The sequence below is a fragment of the Nicotiana tabacum genome, chromosome 17 (genome assembly GCF_000715075.1).
Source record: "Nicotiana tabacum cultivar K326 chromosome 17, ASM71507v2, whole genome shotgun sequence".
NCBI classification, from domain to species: domain Eukaryota; kingdom Viridiplantae; phylum Streptophyta; class Magnoliopsida; order Solanales; family Solanaceae; genus Nicotiana; species Nicotiana tabacum.
In genome coordinates, this window is record NC_134096.1 from 27,849,186 (window position 1) to 27,871,469 (window position 22,284).

Here is a 22,284-nt window from a genome sequence, read left to right on the forward strand (position 1 = left end):
CATTCCTTTTTCGCATAAAAACTCATTTATGACCAACTGGTTTTATACCAGCAGGTGTTTGGACTACTGGTCCAAAGACCTCTCTTTTAGCAAGTGCGTTCAATTCTAATTGAATTGCCTCTTACCATTTTGGCCAATCACATTTTTGTCGATATTCTTCGATATATCGAGATTCAACATCCTCACTATCTTGCATAATGTTAAGTGCAACATTATATGCAAAAATATTATCCACCACTATTTCAGATCAATTTAAATTAATTCCTTCACCAATAGAACTTATTAAAAGCTTCTCATTCACTTGAGTCTCGGGTTCATTGATTTTTTCAGAAATCTCAGAACTAATCAGATCTTGGGTCTCTTCAGGGGATCCCTTCATAGTATCGTTTTGATTATTTGTCGATTTTCTTTTTCGAGGATTTCGGTCCTTAGAACCCAAAGGCCTACCACGCTTCAGGCGTGCTTTAGGTTCATTAGCTCTCATCCTAGTAGATGGTCCTGTTGGGACATCAATTCGGATAGGCACATTCTCTACAGAGATATGTGACTTGGTTATCCTATACAAATCAGTAAACGCGTCTGGCATTTGATTTGCTATATTTTATAAATGGATGATCTTTTGGACCTCTTGATTACATATAGGGGTACGTGGGTCAAAATGAGATAATGATGAATTTTTTCACACAATTTCTCTTTTGATTTCCTTTTTCTCTCCCCCTAATTGCGGGAAATTTGTTTTATCAAACCGACAATTTGCAAATCGAGCAGTAAATAAATCTCCAGTCAATGGTTCAAGATAGAGAATAATAGAGAATGATTCAAACCCAACATATATTCCTAACCTTCTCTGTGGGCCCATCTTACTGTATTGTGGTGGTGCTACTGGCACATATACAACACATCTAAAAATTCGTAGATGGGCAATATCTGGTTCATGACCAAAAACTAATTGTGACGGAGAATATTTATTATAATATGTCGGTATGAGACGGATAAGTGATGCTGCATACAAGATAGCATGGCCCCAAACAATATTGAGCAATTTTGTTTTCATAAGTAGTGGTCTTGCTATCAATTGCAGGCGTTTAATAAATGACTCTGCAAGACCATTTTGAGTATGATCATAAGCTACAAGATGTTCAACTTTTATCCCAACTGATAGACAATAATCATCAAAAGCTTGAAATGAGAATTCTCCAGAATTATAAGGGCGAATAGCCTTTATAGGATAATCTGGGAATTGTGCCCTTAATCGAATTATTTGGGCTAATAGCTTTGCAAACGTCAGGTTGCGAGATGATAGTAGGCACACATGAGACCATCTTGAAAATGCATCTATTAAGACCATAAAATATCTAAACAACCCACTTGGTGGGTGAATTTGTCCACATATATCCACATGTATACGTTCTAAAAAGGCAGGGGATTCAATGCCAACCTTCATTGGTGATGGTCTAGTGATCATTTTGCTTTGATAACAAGCATCATAAGAAAATTCTTTATTTGTAAGAATCTTCGGGTTCTTTAATGGATACCCACTCAAATTTTTAGTAATTTGTCTCATCATTATTGATCCAGGATGGCCCAAACGGCCATGCCAAAGCACAAAAAAAATTGAATCAGTAAACTTCTGGTTTGCGATAGAGTGTGCTTCAACTGTACTAATCTTTTAATAGTATAAGCCAGAAGATAAAGTTGGTAACTTTTCTACAATGCACTTCTGGCCAAAAATATTCTTTGTAATACAAAGATATTCCATATTCATTTCATCTATTGTCTCAACATGATACCTATTTCGGCGGATATCTATAAAACTCAACAAGTTTCTTCGGGACTTGGAGGAGAATAATGCATTGCCTATTATAAGTTTTGTTCCCTTAAACAAAAATATAGTGGCTTTTCCGGAGCCTTCAATTAAACTTATATTACTAGAAATTATTGAAATATTTGCTTTTTCCTTATGCAAATAAGAAAAGTATTTCTGATCTTTGAATATGGCATGAGTTGTTCCACTATCTATTACACAAATATCTTCATGATTGATCTTTGATCCAAACATAATTTGAGGATTATCCATATTCTTCAAAATGACATAAACAAAATAAATATGATAGTAAACATCATTATAAAAGCATAACTTTTATTTATGTACAACAATTACATAACCATACTATCTACTACAAATAACAAAAATTAAAATATTTATATTTCTACAGATTCATCACCGATCACATGACTTGTTTCTCCTTCTGGGAGTGCAAAGTAATCAGCTACATCCAAATGCATGAAGTCTAAATCATCTTCAGAAATAAAATTTACTTCAGCATTTTCTCTGTCTTCTTCAGGGAGGCTTGATACAACTCAACCAGGTGCTTTGGCGTACGACATGTACGTGACCAACGCCCTTTTCCTCCACATCTATAACATGCATTTTCTGTCTTTGCTGCTTGCACCGCTTCATGCTTTTGTTCCTTCCTTTTCCACTGCTGGTGGTGAGGAGGGTTCTTTGGTGCATTATTATTACCATGATTAGAGTTTCTTCCCCGACCACAGCTATGACCACGACTGGGGCCACATCCTCCTCCACGCTTAACTTGGTGGAAGTTCGTCTCATTCACTTCAGGGAATGGACAAGAACCAGTAGGTCGGCTTTCATGATTTTTCATTAATAGCCCATTATGTTGCTCGGATACAAGAAGATGTGAGATAAGTTCAGAATACTTTTTGAATCCCATCTCTCGATATTGCTGCTGCAGGAGCATATTCGAGGCATGAAAAATGATAAAAGTTTTCTCTAACATATCATGATCAGTAATATTATCACCACATAATTTCAATTGGGAAATAATTCTGAACATAGAAGAATTATACTCACTGATAGATTTAAAATCTTGTAGCCTTAGATGAGTCTAATCATAACGTGCATGTGGAAGAACGACCATCTTCAGATGCTCATATCTATCTTTCAAATTATTCCACAATAATACTAGATCTTTAATAGTGAGATATTCCATTTTCAAGCCCTCATCAAGGTGATGTCGTAGGAATATCATTACTTTGGCACAGTCTTGGTTTGATGCTTGATTTTTGTCCTTGATGGTGTCTGCCAGACCCATCGCATCAAGATGAATTTCAGCATCAAGCACCCAAGACATGTAGCTTTTGCCCGATATATCCAGGGCTACAAATTCAAGTTTAGAAAGATTTGACATTATTTAGGGAAAAAAAGTTCGTACATCTGATACTTTCAAAGTATTGGTTCGAGATGGCAGAGTCTCGTACTGATAACGTGTTATAAAATAAAGACAAGTATAGAGAAAAACTGATATATTATTCAAACTTCAAACTTATGCACACAATGAATTGAAATCTCCTCTATTTATAGAAGAAATGAACCTTCTATGTAAGCTGCTACTGCACCACATATAGATAATCTTCTACCGAGGTAATATTTATCCATAACGGAGTACCGAAAGGATAAGTTCATTGTACCAGATATAGATAATCTTCTACCGGGGGTGATGTTTATCCATAATGGAGTACCGAAAAGATAAACTCATTGTACCAGATATAGATAATCTTCTACCGGGGGTGATGTTTATCCATAACGGAGTACCCAAAAGATAAGCTCATTGTATCAGATATAAATAATCTTCTACTAGGGGTGATATTTATCCATAACGGAGTACCGAAAGGATACGCTTCTTTAGGAGACTTATTTCCAATAGAGTACTAAATAGATAAACATATTTACGGCAGAATTTCATATAGATAAGCTTTTTCAGGAAGCTTATTTATAACGGGGTATAAAATAAATATCCATAATATAATATATTTATAACATTTTCATCCTTTTTCCTTTCTCCTTCTCCGATCCTTAATTGAAGGGACAATTTTTTATTTAAAAAAAAAAAAACATAGACCTATTAACACTACGATTTATTAAAATAAGGTGTCCTTTATTTTGCGGGAATATGTTAAACCAAATTGACGGCTGAATTTTTGCCTGTCAATCTTAACTTATTCGGGTGAACCGTTAGGATTTTGCTGACAAGATGTAATTAATTTTTTTTGGTTTGTTTTGTCGCTGTCAAAGTTCTATTTGTAAAGTTATTTTTGCAAAATCTTTTTAAGCGAGGTTAAAACCTAAACAGCATGTTAAAAGATTCTATTTGTGCTACAGCAAAAGGGCTGAAATAAACCCGACCCGAAATAAACCCAGCATCAGCAAGAAAGTGAACATTAGTCTAATTATATTTGCTTTACAGAAATGCTTGTTAGTCATTGATGAAGCCATTAGTTCTCAGTTGAAGAAGAGTTGTCAAAACTGCGTCGAAGATGTTTCTCACAAGGTAACATTACATTTGGCTTAACCTAGGGTATATTCGTGATACTGTTTTCCTTTTCAAATCTGACTGAAATTTGTTTCTTGGACATTTTGGTATGAAGAACTGAGTACGATAGAGGTGTTAATACTTTCTCTCCTGAAGGCCGGCTATTTCAAGTAGAATATGCAATTGAAGCCATTAAGGTAATCTTTTGGTTGGATTTTTAATTTATGTGTTTGTGACGATTTGTGCAATTGACAATACTATTTGGGGGTTGTGATTTTTTTTTTTGGTTGGTGATTTTAAAGCTGGGTTCGACTGCAATTGGGTTAAAGACAAAGGAAGGAGTTGTTCTTGCTGTTGAGAAGCGCATTACCTCACCCCTCTTGGTTTGTAACCTTTTCTATCATTTTTCCTTTTGTGAATATTTGAATTTGTGTGTCAAATTACTTTGCTTTTTGATGAGTCAATGTTGTATGGTTATGATAATTAGGTTTGTAAATTTGTGGATTGGGTTGCTTATGTTATTCTAGCAGTATAGCACCAATTAATTTTGTTCTTCCTGGACTACTTCGCGAAACGATATTGGAGTCTTAATCAGTAGACAAAATGCTGGTAGAATTAATACATGCCTTGACTCAGTTGGCCTTCAAAAAATCATTACTTTATTAAAGAAGAGAACAAAGAAATGCTGGTGGAACTTTCCTCGGCTGAATTGTTTTCTTGTTTACTTTATGAGAGGAAGATAGAATAAGCAATTATTTCTCAACAGGCAATGCGAGCTACAGGAATGGCTTTTGATTTCTCTCTTCCCTTGTTACATAATGTAATTGGTATAGCTTTAGAAGACATTGTCTAGTGATCAGTGAATGATTAAAGGAGCAACTAGTAAACTCTAGCTAAATATGGTAGTGGATAAATATGGGAAAACCGAGCAAATTTCTTACATTGAGAATATTGAAAAGCATGGTACAGTTTCCTATTTGTTGCCTTTTCTGCTCATTATGGTTTGCTTTGTCATCGGTCAGTTGTTTAAGCAGTTGCTGCAGATTATGAGTGGAGAGCCCACTGTCGGCATGTCAGTTGTTTCACTAATTCGGTGTTTTCCTCATGCACTTCATAGTTTTGATACTCTTACAGGAACCAAGTAGTGTGGAGAAAATTATGGAAATTGATGAGCACATTGGTTGTGCGATGAGTGGACTAATAGCTGATGCCAGGACACTTGTTGAACATGCACGGGTTGAAACTCAGGTATTTAAATTGAAGACACAATTTTTGCAGTTCAACTTTACGGCAAATAATTTTTTTGAAATGGAATTCTACAGGAAATTTTTGACTGAACTTTCTTGTTTTGTTCTATGTCTCAATAGAACCATAGATTCTCCTATGGTGAACCAATGACAGTTGAGTCCACCACACAAGCTTTATGTGACTTGGCCCTGCGATTTGGAGAGGGTGATGAAGAATCCATGGTTAGAATCATTTTACTATTATATGCACTTACTCTCTTTTTTGGAACTCAACACTTTCAACTCCTCTTAGTTGAAAGATTTTAGTGTCCTTGTTGATATCTGAATTTTGAAAGCATAGTATTTGTCCAAATACACCTTTCTGCTTTCCCATTTATCTGGAGCTACATGGTTTACCTAAATTTAACGGGATGATTAGATATTTTTAGTTAGTTTAACTAATTAAAAAAAACAAATGGCGCCTTTCTGCTTGAGTTCACATGTTGTTTCCCCTTATGTGGGTATGAAATGGAGAAAGGGTCAAGGAACTTATATTTCGCAGTCATGTGAAAATAATTCGAAATAATTCTCATTCTCTATCCTTTGTGTCAGTAGATATTATGTACGCGATGTTGACTGTTGACCATGCTTCAGTGTCTTCACGTTTTTGAAAGTTGTATTAGTTTTGTTTGGATCATGAAAATCAGTAATTTGTTGCTCCTCATTCTGTTGAAATATATGTATACGCCTTTTGAGTGCTACTATATTAGATGGACTCTTCACTTTGTCTTGCATACCTATGTTGAACAAATGATCTTTGAGTAAGCATGTATTATTAAAATGATATGATTTTGAGTAGTTGATATTGGTATTTCCCATTGATACATAAAATATGCTACGAAACGGCTAAAAATTGAATGTACCCATGCCATATACATACACATATCCATTAAGTCATACCCAAGCCTGTGTAATTTCAAAACTTTACCTATCGTAATGGTAGATTAGATTGCGCACCCAAGGGTGCAGCCTAATAGTCATTGAAGTGGGTGCAAATCTTGGAGATGAGGGTACATATTCCAGTATAGATAAAAATACACTATAATTTCTTCCAATTTGCCTAAACCTTGGCAGGCAGAGTTACCCTGTACTTGTGCTGGTGGGATGTAGCATGTGTTCGATGGAATAATCGAGGTGTGTGCAACCTGACCCAAATGCTACCATTATAAAAAAAAGATTTGGTGGCTAACTCTTGGATCCAAGATCTTTCTTATTGCTAGAATCTGCTATTGGAAGGATGTCCACCATACAACCTCTTGGTTTCTTTGCAGTTGGTTTACTTTCTCAAAATATAACTTCTATCTGCAATCTAGACATGGAAAGATACTCTTGTGAACTTTATTGTAGAGTTTGATTGGTTCTAGCAGATCTGCTTATATAAAAGATGACGTTCCAGCAAACTTTCTTATAAAGAGTTCATATCTTTAAATGGTGCTTTATCTGCTGGTGTGAATGCGCTGTATAACCAAGCAAGATTGCTTGGAAACTTTTGTTATTTAGGAAAGGAAGCGGGAGCTAGCTCGTGCTTAATGTTCTGCTTTATGGATTTTGCTTAATATTTTCATGGAAAAGAAAGATGAAGGGCAAAGGCTTGTTTCAAATCTAAATTTGATATGCATTGAGTTTTATTCTAGTGAAGTTGCTCTGTAATATACAATTAATAAACTTGGTGCATTGAGGACCTGGTTTGCATTTGACGATTTTCTATAGGGTGTATTTGTCTCGTTCCCTTGTTTGTGTGTATTGGTGCTTATCTTGCTTATCGCGTCTGGCCTTTCTTGTTTAATGGAGTAATTTTTTCAAAAAATACTATATGGAAATTTTGGCAAAGTGAACTAATGTCTGAATCTTGTTAAAGATCACACATACTTTCTAATTTCTATTACTTAATTCTTAAAGAATTTTATAGGCTTCCCTTATTTTCTTTATCTTTCTTTCTCAGCAGCTCCCTTTTTTAATCTTATGACTAGTGTAAGATTCAAATCTATCACTTTTGTGCATTACTTTCGTGTTTGTTTTGTTCGTGCAGTCCAGACCTTTTGGCGTATCTCTTCTTATTGCTGGTCATGATGAGAATGGTCCCAACTTGTAAGTATTTTCATCCCTTGAATGACATTAGTGGAAACATAACATCTTTTGCTTTCCTAGGTTTTCTCTCATCTCTTGGATACCTTTCTTTTGTTTTTCTTTTTTTTTGGGGGGTGGGGGGATTAACTTTTTGTGGTTGGTATTCTATTAAATTTGATGCTGCTTTGCCCGCACCTCGTTCTTGTGTACCCCCTCCCCCTCTCTCTCTCCCCAATAAATTTCAAGAGTGTTTGACTAAGTTCGCGTAACTTTGTGGAACTCCAGAAGATGTTTACTACATTCGACTTATGTTGCTCGGACACGGGTGCGGATCTAGCGGTCGGATCTTTCGAGATGTAAATTCTAAGATTCAGAGATATAGATCCTAGTACGGATACGGGTGCTGGGATCTGGCTAAGAATAATTCAAAAAAAATAAAAATATAAAAATATGTCTAAATTATGAGAAATTTTGAGGAATACTTATGTATAACTTATAAAGTGTGGATTTCTTTTTTAATCTCAAGTTGTAGATAAGTAAAAGATTGATTTCCTAGATAAGATATGCTATTTTCTTCCCTAGTTTTGGTTATAATTTCGGGAATCAAATTGTATCTCGTCTTGAATTTTTCCGTCCGTCGTGGTCCAAGTAACCAAAATTGTTTGACTAGATCCGATACGGATCCCATACCCACACCCATACTAGTATCGTGTCGACACGAGTGTGGCACCTAAACTGCCGTGTCGGAGCAACTTAGCGTTCAACCATTCAATTCTTTAAGGGTAAAGAGGCACATTTTGCCCCTGCACTATCCGAAATGGTTTAAATTTGCCCTCCATTAATAGTTTGGGTCAAATGCGTCCCTGCCATTACCAAAGTAGGCCAGATTTGTCCTTAATTCCAAACGGTAAACATTAGTCTCTAATGAGTAATGTCATTGTTTATCTCTTGGTTCTGCCACGTGTCCACCACGTCGCTCAATTTAATTCCACCCCTTTTTACCAGCCCACTCTCCTCCCCTTTTTACACACCCCCAATTTCCCCAGCTAAAAATCCGAACCTACCGTAGCGCTTACCAGATGCGATAAAATTGTCAAAAATCGGTTCAATAACTTACAACAATTAAAACATTTATCATCTTCAGTGTATTGAAGAACATAATGCTTTCTCTCTCTTCCTGGCTTTCTCTCCGGTAAGTCATATCTCCGGCGAGACAGTACGCTAACATGGAGGAGAAAATATTCTTCATTTCAGGTGACAAATCTTTCGAGATTTTCGAAATTAGCGAGGATGCAAACAGATGGTTCATATGGGTGGAGCGTGGTCGCAGGTTTACAAGTAGAATCAAGATCGACGAAGAAAATCTAAGATGGGTCTGTGAGCAGATGATGCAAAGCTTCAAGAGGGTATGGAGATCTCTACAGAAGATGCGGGAGGAAGATTCAGGCATACACTTACAGAGTCTACCAGAACTATAATTCCTATGGAAGGTATCTCAGAGTTGAAACTTGGATGGGGGACAAGAAACCAGCATTAATTATTCCGGAAAATGATTACAACTGGGGATGGGGAGATATAGCTGGAAAAATATTACACTTTCTGGGAGTAGCTTCCAACTACAAATACAGGAGATTCACAGACTTACAAAATAAATCCTACTTAGATGCTGCAGAAATTCTAAGATGGCCCACTCAGCAAGACACCTCAGACGAGAAAGATCCAAGTGGATTTACAGATGCTAGCTCCCGATTTATCTCTAAATGTCTGGTTGGTCGCTTCAATGATTCTTTCAACCACAGTCCAAATATTGAAGTCATACAGAAATGGTTCATCTCCCGGTGGAAGGTGACAGCATGCCTTAGAGTTACTTTCATCTCCCACAACCAGTTCCTCTTTGAACTCCCCTCGAGGCAATAAGCAGTTCGAGTTAAAGCAGGTGACTGGTTCTGGAATGGCAGACATTTAACTCTTGAGTGGTGGTCGCCGGAATCTGGGTCAACTCCGATGAGTGAAGTTGCGGATCACAAATGGTTAAAAGTCTTCGGAATTCCTCTTCATGGCTGGACCACTAGCACCTTTCGCTATATTGGAGATTTATGTGGAGGTTTCGTGGGCATTGATGAAGATACAAAAAGCAGATCTCACCTCCACTGGTCAAGAATTTGTGTTAACTTTTTTTTTTTAGATCATCCGCGTGAATTAGAGCTGTCTCTCGGAGATCTGAGATATAAAATCTCGATTCTGGAGGATGTCCACACGTCTATACTTTCCGGTGCGGGGGGTGTAGCTGATGAAGAGGGGAAGAAGATGAATGCTACAGTGACAACAATTCTGGAGGTTCCAACCTCGAGCTTCTCGAAAGAACCACTCAATAATAGCAGAGCACGTGTTGGTCAGAAGCACTTTAATTCAAAATTTCCAAAGGCCAAAGTTAATTTGACTGACCAACCCCAGTCAACAAGCTTTTCAGTCCCTGGATCAGTTAGTAAGAAGGCTGGGAAAAAATTGGGCCAAACCCTAAACCATACTTATTATTCAAAAGGCCCAAAAGGCCCAAATTCTAAGTCTTCTAAGAATGATAAAAAGCCTATGCAGATATGGTTGCCTAAAGGGCCAGTTTTGGACCCATGTCTTAATAAAATCAGCCCTTTTGCTCAAGAAAACTATTTCGACCCATTATCAGTTGAGATAGAAGCAGCATGAGATACTAGAACTCAGCAAAGCCAACTCTCATCTGAAGCAGACGACGAAGCAGAGCCATTGAGCCTTGTCATCCCACGTCAACCATCCATGAAGGAATTTCTATCAGTAAGTAGATCTGAAGCCGAAGCCTCTTCTTGCGACACTCTCTCACTTCCATGGTACGATTTGGGGCCTCAAACACAGATTATCAACACTCCAGAAGTAATTGAGTCTTCTAGATGGACCAAATCAGTTATGCTTAGGGCATGCAAAGTCTTTGGGATAAATGTGGCTGGTTTTGAGCACGAAATACTTAACATCATTCTGCGAATGAAGCAAAAAAGGCAAATTCAGAAGCAGAAGCAAAAGGCAACAATAAAAGCTAGCAGCAAAGGGAAGAAGAAGCAGTCACTAGAACCGGAAAGATTGAAATGGGGGATGAATTATGGGGGGGAAAAGTAGGGGATAGGGACAGGCATTCAAAGCATTTTTCGAATGAAAGTTAAAATCTTAAGTTGGAATGTGCAGGGACTGAACGAGGCAGAGAAAAGGAGCACAATAAAATCATTAGTGCACAAGTGGAGAGCAGATATAGTGTGCCTACAAGAAACGAAAATTGAAGAGTGGACAACCTCTTTCATTAGGCAACTTTGGGGCAACAAGTGGATTGAGTGGGCAGAATTAAAGTCAAATGGGAGAAGTGGTGGCATCATAGTCTTATGGGATAAAAGGCAATGAGTTAATATGGGAGTGCATCAAGGCCTCTACACTTTATTTTGGAAAGCACACAGGAGGATTTTAGATGGTGTTTCACTGGGGTGTATGGCCCCAATACAAATCCAGAAAGAGAGATTTTATGGCATGAACTAGCAGCTATCAGAGGTATATGGGAGGAGCAGTGGGTTATAGGGGGTGACTTTAACGTCTGCAGATTTGAGAGCGAAAGATATAATTGTGTCAGAAGGTCCAGGGCGATGAGATCCTTTACAGATACAATTCAAGATTTAGGTATCATTGATCTTCCCCTCAAGGAGCTCACTACACATGGTACAAAGGAAAAGATTCCATGCAAGCCTCAAGAATTGATAGGTTCTTAATATCTCCAGAGTGGAATGACAACTTCAAGGCAATTAAGCAATTAGCTCTTCAAAGAGTTACTTCTGATCATAGGCCTTTATTGTTGGGGTGTGGTGACTGGGAAGCCAATCCATCGTATTACAAGTTTGAAAATATGTGGCTTCAAGTAGATGGTTTTATGGACAAGGTCAAAGGATGGTGGCAAAACTATACAATTGGGGGCAGTCCAGATTTCATTCTAACTCAAAAATTGAGAAGTTTGAAAAAGGACATTACAGTTTGGAACAAGGAGTCCTTTGGCAGAGTGGAAGCACAGAGGAACAAACTGCTAGAGGAACTCGCATTATTAGAACAAGCAACTGAAACAAGACATATGTCCCAAGCAGAAAAGGAGAAATCCATGCAGCTGAAATTAGAAATCCAAAGAATAGCAAAGGCTGAGGAAGTCTCATGGAGACAAAAGTCCAGGTGTCTTTGGCTCAAAGAAGGGGATAAGAACACCAAGTTCTTCCAAAGAATGGCAAACTCCAATAGAAAAAATAACAGCATAGATAAGCTAATGATAGAAAATGAGCTATGTGAAGACAAGGAAGTCATTAAAGCAGAAATTTTGAGTTTCTATCAAGACCTTTACACTGAGAATGAACAATGGAGGCCAGATTATAACTGTTCAAATCTGCTAAGTCTTTCTCCCACAGAGAAGGCATGGTTAGAGAGAGATTTTGAGGAAGATGAGGTGTGGGCTGCAATCAACTCTTGTGCTCCAGACAAAAGTCCAGGTCCGGACGGTTTTACAATGGCTTTTTTTCAAAGGTCATGGGTCTTTGTTAAATCGGATATAATGGGTGCTGTTAATCATTTCCATCAACACTGTTATATGGTGAGGTCCAATAATGCTTCTTTAATTGCTCTAGTTCCCAAGAGGAAAGGTGCTATAGAGCTCAGAGATTTTAGGCCCATAAGTCTCATTGGAAGTGTCTATAAGATAATTGCTAAACTCGTAGCTGAGAGGATCAAAACAGTCATCGACAAGCTGATTTCAAAAGAGCAAAATGCTTTTTTGAAAAATAGACAGATCATAGATGCATCATTGATAGCTAATGAGCTGCTAGATGGGAGGTTGAAAAGTGGTGTTCCAGGTATTCTTTGTAAGTTGGACATAGAAAAGGCCTTTGATCAAGTTAATTGGTCATACCTTCTTTCTATTTTGAAAGGAATGGGGTTTGGTGACAGATGGATAAGATGGATCAGGTACAACCTTACTACTGTTAAGTATTCCATCTTGGTGAATAGAGTTCCAGTTGGTTTTTTTTCACCACAGAAAGGAATTAGACAAGGAGATCCACTTTCTCCTTTTCTTTTTATCCTTGCAATGGAGGGTTTGAGCAGAATGCTTGATAAGGCAAAACAAATGCAGTGGATTGAAGGGTTCAGGGTGGGAAACAACACAATTGACCCAGTTGCAGTGTCACATTTACTCTATGCAGATGATACTTTAATCTTCTGTGGGGTGGAGAAGCTTCAGGTCCAGTACCTAAATTTGACTTTACTGATTTTTGAAGCTATCTCAGGATTACACATTAATATGCAAAAAAGTATGATTTACCCTGTGAATACAGTGCCTAACTTGGAAGAGTTGGCTAGTCTTATGAGTTGTGTAATTGGCTCCTTTCCAACAACATATCTAGGCCTTCCACTGGGAGCAAAATACAAAGCAATAGGGGTTTGGAATGGAGTTCTTGAGAAGGTGGAAAAAAGATTGGCAACTTGGCAAATGCAATACCTATCAATGGGAGGAAGACTGACACTGATCAATAGTGTCTTGGACAGCCTACCAACCTATATCATGTCCTTATTCCCTATGCCTAGAAAGATCCAAAGACAACTTCACAAAATCAGAAGATCCTTTCTTTGGAAAGGGAACAGTGAAGGCCACAAGTTTAATCTGGTCAAATGGTCTAAGGTAATTCAACCTAAGGATCAAGGTGGATTGGGTGTTAGAGACTTAGCCAAGCACAATAAGAGTTTGCTTATGAAGTGGTGGTGGAGATATGGTCAGGTAGGAACATGTTTATGGAAGGCAGTAGTGAATGCCAAGTACGGGAAGCTAAACCACTGGAGTACCAAACAGAGTAGAGCCCCTCATGGTGTTGGTCCTTGGAAATTTATCAACAGTCGAAAGAGGAATTCTTTCGGGACATTTCATTTAGAATTGGAGATGGCACCTCAGTTAGGTTCTGGAAGGATAAATGGCTTCACAATCAACCATTAACAGACACTCATCCAGCCCTGTACCAGATAGCAGTCGTTCCGGACTCAAAGGTTGCCCAATGTAGATCAAGGAACATATGGGACCCCCTCTTCAGAAGACACATGCAGGAATGGGAACTTGGGGAACTCTTTGATCTTTTCCGGCTACTGGAAAGCTTTCAAATTGTGAGAAGGCACGGGAGAAAATATGTTATTGATATTGGATGAATAAATACAATACAAGAGGTCCCTATTTATAGCTATACACTACAAGGACATATTACTCCTCTTCCAATGTGGGACAAGACTACACTATACATATCTATAAACTAACACTCCCCTCAAGCCGGTGCATACACATCATATGTTCCGAGCTTGTTACACATGTAACTAATACGAGAACCAGTAAGAGACTTAGTGAAAATATCTGCTAGTTGATCATTCGACTTTACAAACTTTGTAACAATATCTCCTGAAAGTATTTTTTCTCTGACAAAGTGACAGTCGATCTCAATGTGTTTAGTCCTCTCATGGAACACCGGATTTGACGCAATATGAAGAGCAGCTTGGTTATCACACACTAGTTCCATCTTGCTGATTTCTCCGAACTTTAACTCCTTGAGCAACTGCTTGACCCAAACTAACTCACACGTCGCCATAGCCATGGCCCGATATTCGGCTTCGGCGCTAGATCGAGCAACTACATTCTGTTTCTTGCTCTTCCACGAGACCAAATTACCTCCTACTAGAACACAATATCCAGACGTAGAACGTCTATCAAAAGGTGATCCTGCCCAATCAGCATCTGTGTACCCAACAATCTGCTCGTGGCCTCGATCCTCGAATAGTAATCCTTTGCCTGGAGCTGACTTTATATACCGAAGAATGCGAACAACTGCATCCCAGTGACTATCACATGGAGAATCCATAAACTGACTTACAACACTTACCGGAAAAGAAATGTCAGGTCTAGTCACTGTGAGGTAATTCAATTTGCCAACCAACCTCCTATATCTCGTAGGGTCTCTAAGAGGCTCCCCATGTCCAGGCAGAAGCTTAACATTCGGATCCATAGGAGAGTCAATAGGTCTGCAACCCATCATTCCAGTCTCCTCAAGAATGTCTAAGGCATACTTTCGCTGTGAAATAACAATACCTGAGCTAGACTGAGCGACCTCAATACCTAGAAAATACTTCAATCTGCCCAGATCCTTAGTCTGGAAGTGCTGAAAGAGATGTTCCTTCAGATTAGTAATACCATCCTGATCATTACCAGTAATAACAATATCATCAACATAAACCACTAGATAAACACACAGATTAGGAGCAGAATGCCGATAAAACACAGAGTGATCAGCCTCACTACGAGTCATGCCGAACTCCTGAATAATTGTGCTGAACTTGCCAAACCAAGCTCGAGGGGACTGTTTCAAACCATATAGTGACTTGCGCAATCTACACACACAACCATTAAACTCCCCCTGAGCAACAAAACTAGGTGGTTGCTCCATATAAACTTCTTCCTCAAGATCACTGTGGAGAAAAGCATTCTTAATGTCTAACTGATAAAGAGGCCAATGACGTACATCAGCCATGGACAAAAAGAGACGAATAGATGCTACTTTAGCCACGGGAGAGAAAGTATCACTATAATCAAGCCCAAAAATCTGAGTATATCCTTTTGCAACAAGACGAGCCTTAAGCCGATCAATCTGGCCATCCAGGCCGACTTTGACTGCATAAACCCAACGACAACCAACAATAGACTTACCTGCAGGAAGAGGAACAAGCTCCCAAGTGTCACTCGCATGTAAAGCAGACATCTCGTCAATCATAGCATGTCGCCATCCTGGATGAGATAGTGCCTCACCTGTAGACTTAGGGATAGAAACAGTGGACAAAGAAGATATAAAAGCATAATGTGGTGACGACAGACGATGATAACTTAAACCGACATAGTGGGGATTAGGATTAAGTGTGGATCGTACACCTTTGCGGAGTGCAATTAGTTGACTAAGAGGAGACAAGTCCGCAGTAGGTGCAGAATCTGATGCGGGGCGTGAATCACCTGGGCCTGATGCTGGATGTGGACGACGATGATAAGTCAAGAATGGTGGAGCTGCAGAAGGTTGAACTGGATTATGTGGAGGAACTGGAGCTATAGGTGGTGGAGCTACAACCGGAATTGTAGGCGGTGGAACTGGAGCTATAGGTGGTAGAGCTACAACTGGAGCTATAGGTGGTGGAGCTACAACTGGAGTTGTAGGTGGTGGAGCTGGAGTGACTGAATCTCCAAAAGATGAAACTGGTAGTACCTCAGAAATATCTAAGTGATGACCTGAACCTGTGAAATATGATTGGGTTTCAAAGAAGGTAACATCAGCGGACATAAGGTACCGCTGGAGGTCAGGAGAGTAGCATCGATACCCCTTTTGTGTTCTCGAGAAACCCAGAAATACGCACTTAAGAGCACGAGGAGCTAACTTATCTGTTCCTGGAGTAAGGTTATGGACAAAACAAGTGCTTCCAAAGATACGGGGTGGAAGAGAGAACAAAGGTAAGTGGGGAAACAAGACAGAGAATGGAACTTGGTTCTGGATAGCTGAAGATGGCATACGATTAATAAGATAGCAAGATGTAAGAACGGCATCCCCCCAAAAACGCAACAGAGCATGAGATTGTATGAGTAGGGTACGAGCAGTTTCAATAAGATGTCTATTTTTTCTTTCAGCTACCCCATTTTGTTGAGATGTGTACGGACAAGATGTTTGATGAATAATCCCATGAGATTTCATAAACTGCTGGAATGGGGAAGACAAATACTCTCGGGCATTATCACTACGAAATGTGCGAATAGAAACCCCAAATTGATTTTGAATTTCAGCGTGGAAGGTCTGGAAAATAGAAAACAGCTCAGATCGATTTTTTATCAAAAATATCCAAGTGCACCTGGAATAATCATCAATGAAACTAACAAAGTAGCGGAATCCTAAGGTGGAACTGACCCGACTAGGACCCCAAATATCTGAATGGACTAAAGTAAAAGGTGACTCTGCTCGATTATCAAGACGTCGAGGGAAATGGGAGCGGGTATGCTTACCAAGCTGACATGACTCACACTCTAGAGCTGACAAGTGAAATAAACCAGATACCATTTTCTGAAGTTTTGACAAACTGGGATGTCCCAACCGTTTATGTAATAAATCTGGTGAATCAGTAACAAGACAAGTTGTAGAAGGAAGACAAGATGTGAGTCCATGTGATTTAGCAAGGATAAGGTAATAAAGTCCGTTTGATTCACGCCCGGTACCAATGATCCGCCCCATACTGCGTTCCTGTATAAAAACATGGTCATCAAGAAATAAAACAGCGCATTTAAGTGATTTGGCTAAGCGACTAACAGCTATGAGATTAAAAGGACTATTGGGAACATAAAGGACTGAATCTAAAGGTAAGGAAGGAAGTGGGCTTGCTTGACCTATTGCAGTTGCCATGGTTTGAGACCCATTGGCCATTGTGACTTTTGGAAGAGATTGAGAATACGAAATAGTAGTGAAAAGAGATTTGTTACCAGAAATATGATCTGATGCACCTGAATCAATGACCCAAAACTCAGAGGATGAAGATTGGGAGAAACAAGTCACGCTATTACCTGTTTGAACAACAGAAGCTATCTCAGACGATGTCTGCTTACATGCTTTATACTGAAGGAACTCAATATACTCTGCTAAAGAAACCATCCGACTATTCAAAGCATCGGTCCCCATGTCGCTACAATTTGTAGTAGTAGCTGAAGAAATAGCTTGAAAAACACTGTTTACAGCAGGAAAACAGAACACTGTTCTGTGCCGGAACACTGTTCACGCCGGAAATACTGTAGCTCGCCGGAAAATTCCAAAGTTGTCGGAATTTGTTGTAACCAGGATGGATAGACTCGGAATTCCTTTGTGAGCAAGCTGTCCTGAAGAAATATTTTCAAAAAAAAATGGCTAGAGAAGTCACTGTTCACGCCGGAAAAATATAAAAGTGGCCGGAATTTGATTTGAATTAGATGGGTAGGCTCGGAATTTTGAGGAGAACACACTGTCCTGAAGAAGCTTCGCGAAAAAATGGCCGGAAAGTGGCCGGAACCCTCGCCGGAAAAGTTATTTCCGGCACGTGGAGGAGCGTGGCGGCTTTTCTGCCGGATAAAATTTCAAGGGGTTGGTAGTCGGAGGGTGATCTACCTGATGATGGTGTTGGTTTTAGCACAACACCGACAGAACGTGACTTTCACTTAGACAAGCCTTAGGTCACCGGAAAAATTACACGATGACTAAGTTCTTTCTTCCCGGTTAACGCTGGAATGACGCACAACGATCTTTTCTCACTAATGCTCTGATACCATGTGAGAAGGCACGGGAGAAAATATGTTATTGATATTGGATGATAAATACAATACAAGAGGTCCCTATTTATAGCTATACACTACAAGGAGATATTACTCCTCTTCCAATGTGGGACAAGACTACACTATACATATCTATAAACTAACACAAATGAATACACAAGCTCAAGACAGTTTAAGGTGGGGCAATCTGAACGAAGGTTGTTATTCAGTCAAGGAAGGATACAAGAAATTGTGTGCTAGCAATGAAGTAACTGAGCTTTGGCCATGGAAGCTCATTTGGAAGACAAAACTCCCCACAAAGGTCATGTGCTTCACCTGGATAGCTCTTAAAGGTGCGATTTTAATCCAAGACAACTTGTGTAGAAGGAATTTCCAGCTGGTGAATAGATGTTACATGTGTCTAGACAACTCAGAATCTATAAACCATCTGCTATTGCACTGCAGAGTGGCTGCAGATTTGTGGCACATGTTCCTCTCAACGATTGGCATAAGTTGGACAACACCACAAGGGATAAAAGAAGCAGTTGAAAGTTGGAATCAGTGGAAAGTTGAGAGAACCATCAAGAAGATCTGGCAGACGATCCCAGCAAGTATATTTTGGTGTATTTGGGCAGAAAGGAATCACAGATGCTTTGATGGAATATCAACTCCCAACAGCTACCTGAAAGCAAAGTGCCTTAGGAATCTATATAGCTGGAGCAACCTTTCCTCTGTAAATGATTTAATTCCATTTCTAGATTTTATTAGCTCTCTGTCTTTGGCTTGATTGACAACCAAAGGCTTTTGGTGATTCTGGTTTAGCTCCCTGGTCAGAATTGTATTTTTGTGTAAATGGAGCTAACCAATCTCTTTTGTAATGATTTGCATCTTCCTGATGCCAGCAATATAACACCTTACTGCATCAAAAAAAAAATAGCTTACAACAATTAAACCTCTTTTTTATGGACTGATGTATCTCTTTTTCCAAGTTAAAAGATTTGTTGTTTTACTGATACAAATTAGAGAAAGATTTTGTTCTGACCTGTTACTTTGTCAATGCTCAGTCATTTCCACTTCTTTTTGTCCATGTTTATTCGTTTTCTTTGTGTCAGCATGCTAGAAATTGTGCATGAGCAGCTTCAGCACAAGGTATATCATAGTTGGTATGCTGTGCTTATTTCCATGACTTTTGCATTAGGAACATCTCAAGGTTATTGTGCTGACAAATGACTAGTTCCCTTTTTGCAAATATGCCATTTATGAACTTTCCATCAATATTATTGATCTGAGTTGCCTCTTAGTGATCTTCAAAAATCCAGTAATCCTGACTAATGATCATAATCAGCCTTCTCTTTTCCTGGCGACTTTCCTTCCTTGAATAGTTTTTTTTTGCTCCAACTAGTATGCATCATTTAACATTTTCTCCTTATGGTAAATTTGCTCCATTGGTATTACCTATTTTAGGTAGTTGATATCGTATATTTTTTCACGATAAGTAAGATAAGTGTAAACTTCTGCCATTTACATAAATATAACTCCCATGTTTCACAACATGGATGAGTTTGTGACGAGTCCTTACTCTAGACATGAATGAACCTCTCCTTATTATCTTTCGGAGATACCTCAATATAGCAAGATGGTCATTTATATATGATCAATTTCATAAGCCTGAAGAAGGCCATTTTGAGGCTGTAGAAGATGACGCTACAAATTAGCCAAGTTTCTAAAGAAGTTGCTAGAAGCTTTTGTAATGGCAGAAATTTGCCTCATCAATGTATAATTGTACGAGCTACTAATACCAGAGTTATTGTTTATTGAAGTTTTCCTAGGAATTATATAGGATGTGAAATTATGTAAAACTAATATGAAGAAGACATTTGGCATATTGAGCCAATTTTCTGTCAGATGTAGTTCCCACATTAATTCCTGTGGCCATCTGGTATGATGTTATGGACTTCTCGTCTTAACTGTGGACCTTGCAATATGCAGATACTATACTGATCCTTCTGGAACATTCTGGCAATGCAATGCAAAAGCTATTGGTTCAGGTTCTGAAGGTGCTGACAGCACTTTGCAGGAGCAATATAACAAGGTAACTTCTTAATTAGTTTGCATATCTCATCCTAATGAAATTATGAGTTGTCTTTATACAATGACTCCAGCCTTTCGGGCTGTTCGTTGGTTGATGCTACTGACTTCCTCAGTCCTCAACAACACACAACACGAAAGAAAGAGGATAAAGCCAATAAACGTGCTCCAACTAAACTAAAGTTGTTGGTAGCAGACTGCTATATTCTTGAAGGTAAGCCTAATAAAGGTATTATATGGTTTCAAAAGTGGATTTCACTTCACCTGTTTGCTAATTTTGCAGGACCTTACCCTTAAAGAAGCTGAAGCCATAGCACTCTCTATTCTTAAGCAAGTGATGGAAGAAAAGGTAAGTTTCATGTTACTGTATTTTTTATGCAGACTTATATGCTCTACTTATCTATTTATGGAAAATAATCCACCATATGATGCCAGGTGACTCCAAATAATGTTGACATTGCAAGGGTATCTCCAACTTACCATCTCTACTCACCTTCTGAGGTGGAAGATGTTATCAGCCGCCTATAAGAAAGCTCTACTTATTCTCATCACCAACTTTTTCTTATAACGACGCTGCTTTGTAGTCTTGCTACATTTTCTGGAATATATTTTTCTTTTTCGCAAGGTTGAAATGAAGGAGACCGTGGCTTAAGAACGTTAAGAGTTTGATTTAAGACATAAGGTCCAGCCTGTGTTCTGTTGTTCCTGGATGAAGTACTATTTGCTACATGTCCTGCAGCTGCAGGGTGTTCTTGCCAGTTAATTTGGTTCCTTCAAGGTATTGAAACTTGTTTGGAGATTTGAAATCCTTGATCTCTTCTGATACCACATAATTCCTGTCATAGTTTCTACTCAGGTTGTGACTGAGTCAATATCATTTTCCACGGTCAATATCATTGATTAAATTTAGGTACTGTTTAGGGAGAGAATGACACAAAAGGGACTCTTTTGGGTTTGTGTTTAAATTTTGTCCCTGAAATTGACAGTATTACGGAAATAAGGACGTGCGCTTAATGAACATTTTGCGAACAAAATTACCCCTCAATGTAAATAAACCAACTCTAAATCACAGCTTTCTTCTATAAAACACGATTGACTCTTTCTCTAGCAAAAACAAAGATTTGCGACGAAGGTGGTAAAGTTTAAAATATATTCACTATATTGCATATGGTGCAAACACCTACCATGTTGGTATATATTAGCTAAAACATTATACTACTATATTAACAGGTATGACGAAACGGTAGAACTTTTAACTATACTGCATTTGATGCAAACACCTACCATGTTGGTAGATATTAGCTAAAGCCAGTTGTATATTGAACTTTGACGCAAAAACCTCTGACAGAACGATAGAGTTTGGAGTGTATTTATGTAACAATATGCTTAAAATGATCGAGCATACTGTCAAAACAGGTACGAAAAAATAAAAGCAGAACTTTAAGCTATAAGCATTATATTATTATACCGCAATTAGTGAAGATATCCTACTATATTGGTAGACATTAACTGAAGCTAGTTGTATAAAAAATCTCTTGACAGAATGGTCAAGTTTAAAGTGTATTCAACATTGCATGCAGGATTCAAAATGACTACAACTTGTATCTACAAGACTACAACGTATATAATGGGCAATGCAGTTCAAATAACAAATACTCCACTTGAATCACCAAATCAGAGTGGTCCTTGCAAAGGAAGGGATTACATTAAAAGAATTTGTGAATGCTCTGGCATGGAAGATGGGTGAGAATGAAGCACAAATATCTTGTTTACAAAAAATGATGAGGAGCTAGAAATATGCATGTACCTGCTGCAACAACAACAACAACAACAACCCAGTATAATCCCATTAGTGGGGTCTGGGGAGGGTAGTGTGTACACAGACCTTACCCCTACCCTGGGGTAGAGAGGCTGTTTCCGATAGACTCTCGGCTCTCTCTCTCCAAAAACTCACCACCTTGCTTTTGGGGTGACTCGAACTTACAACCTCTTGATTGGAAGTGGAGGATGCTCACCACTAGAGCAACCCACTCTTGTCAAAATGAATAAAATTTCTGAAACTCCTATGAATTCAATTGTCTTCAAACAGTACTAGTACACATCTGTCTAGTGTCCATGAAGAGGCAACAAA

The 22,284-nt window shown here is 38.7% G+C and overlaps 1 protein-coding gene across 3 annotated transcripts; it reads left to right on the plus strand.

Annotated features, from left to right (window-relative positions):
- The first annotated feature begins 4,193 nt into the window (after window positions 1-4,193).
- LOC107814220 (proteasome subunit alpha type-5) lies at window positions 4,194-20,980 on the plus strand. 3 transcript variants are annotated; one of them, XM_016639590.2, is made up of 10 exons: window positions 4,194-4,352; window positions 4,450-4,531; window positions 4,637-4,717; window positions 5,469-5,582; window positions 5,702-5,803; window positions 7,650-7,708; window positions 20,055-20,157; window positions 20,437-20,502; window positions 20,589-20,618; window positions 20,779-20,980. In XM_016639590.2, exons 1-10 carry the CDS (start codon window positions 4,339-4,341, stop codon window positions 20,803-20,805), a joined length of 678 nt encoding a protein of 225 aa, XP_016495076.2. In that variant the 5' UTR covers window positions 4,194-4,338; the 3' UTR covers window positions 20,806-20,980. The 3 variants fall into 3 exon arrangements, with proteins under 3 accessions (XP_016495076.2, XP_016495077.2, XP_016495075.2); XM_016639591.2 differs by lacking the exon at window positions 20,589-20,618; XM_016639589.2 differs by having other exon boundaries at window positions 4,195-4,352; window positions 20,589-20,980.
- The last annotated feature ends 1,304 nt before the right edge of the window (window positions 20,981-22,284 follow it).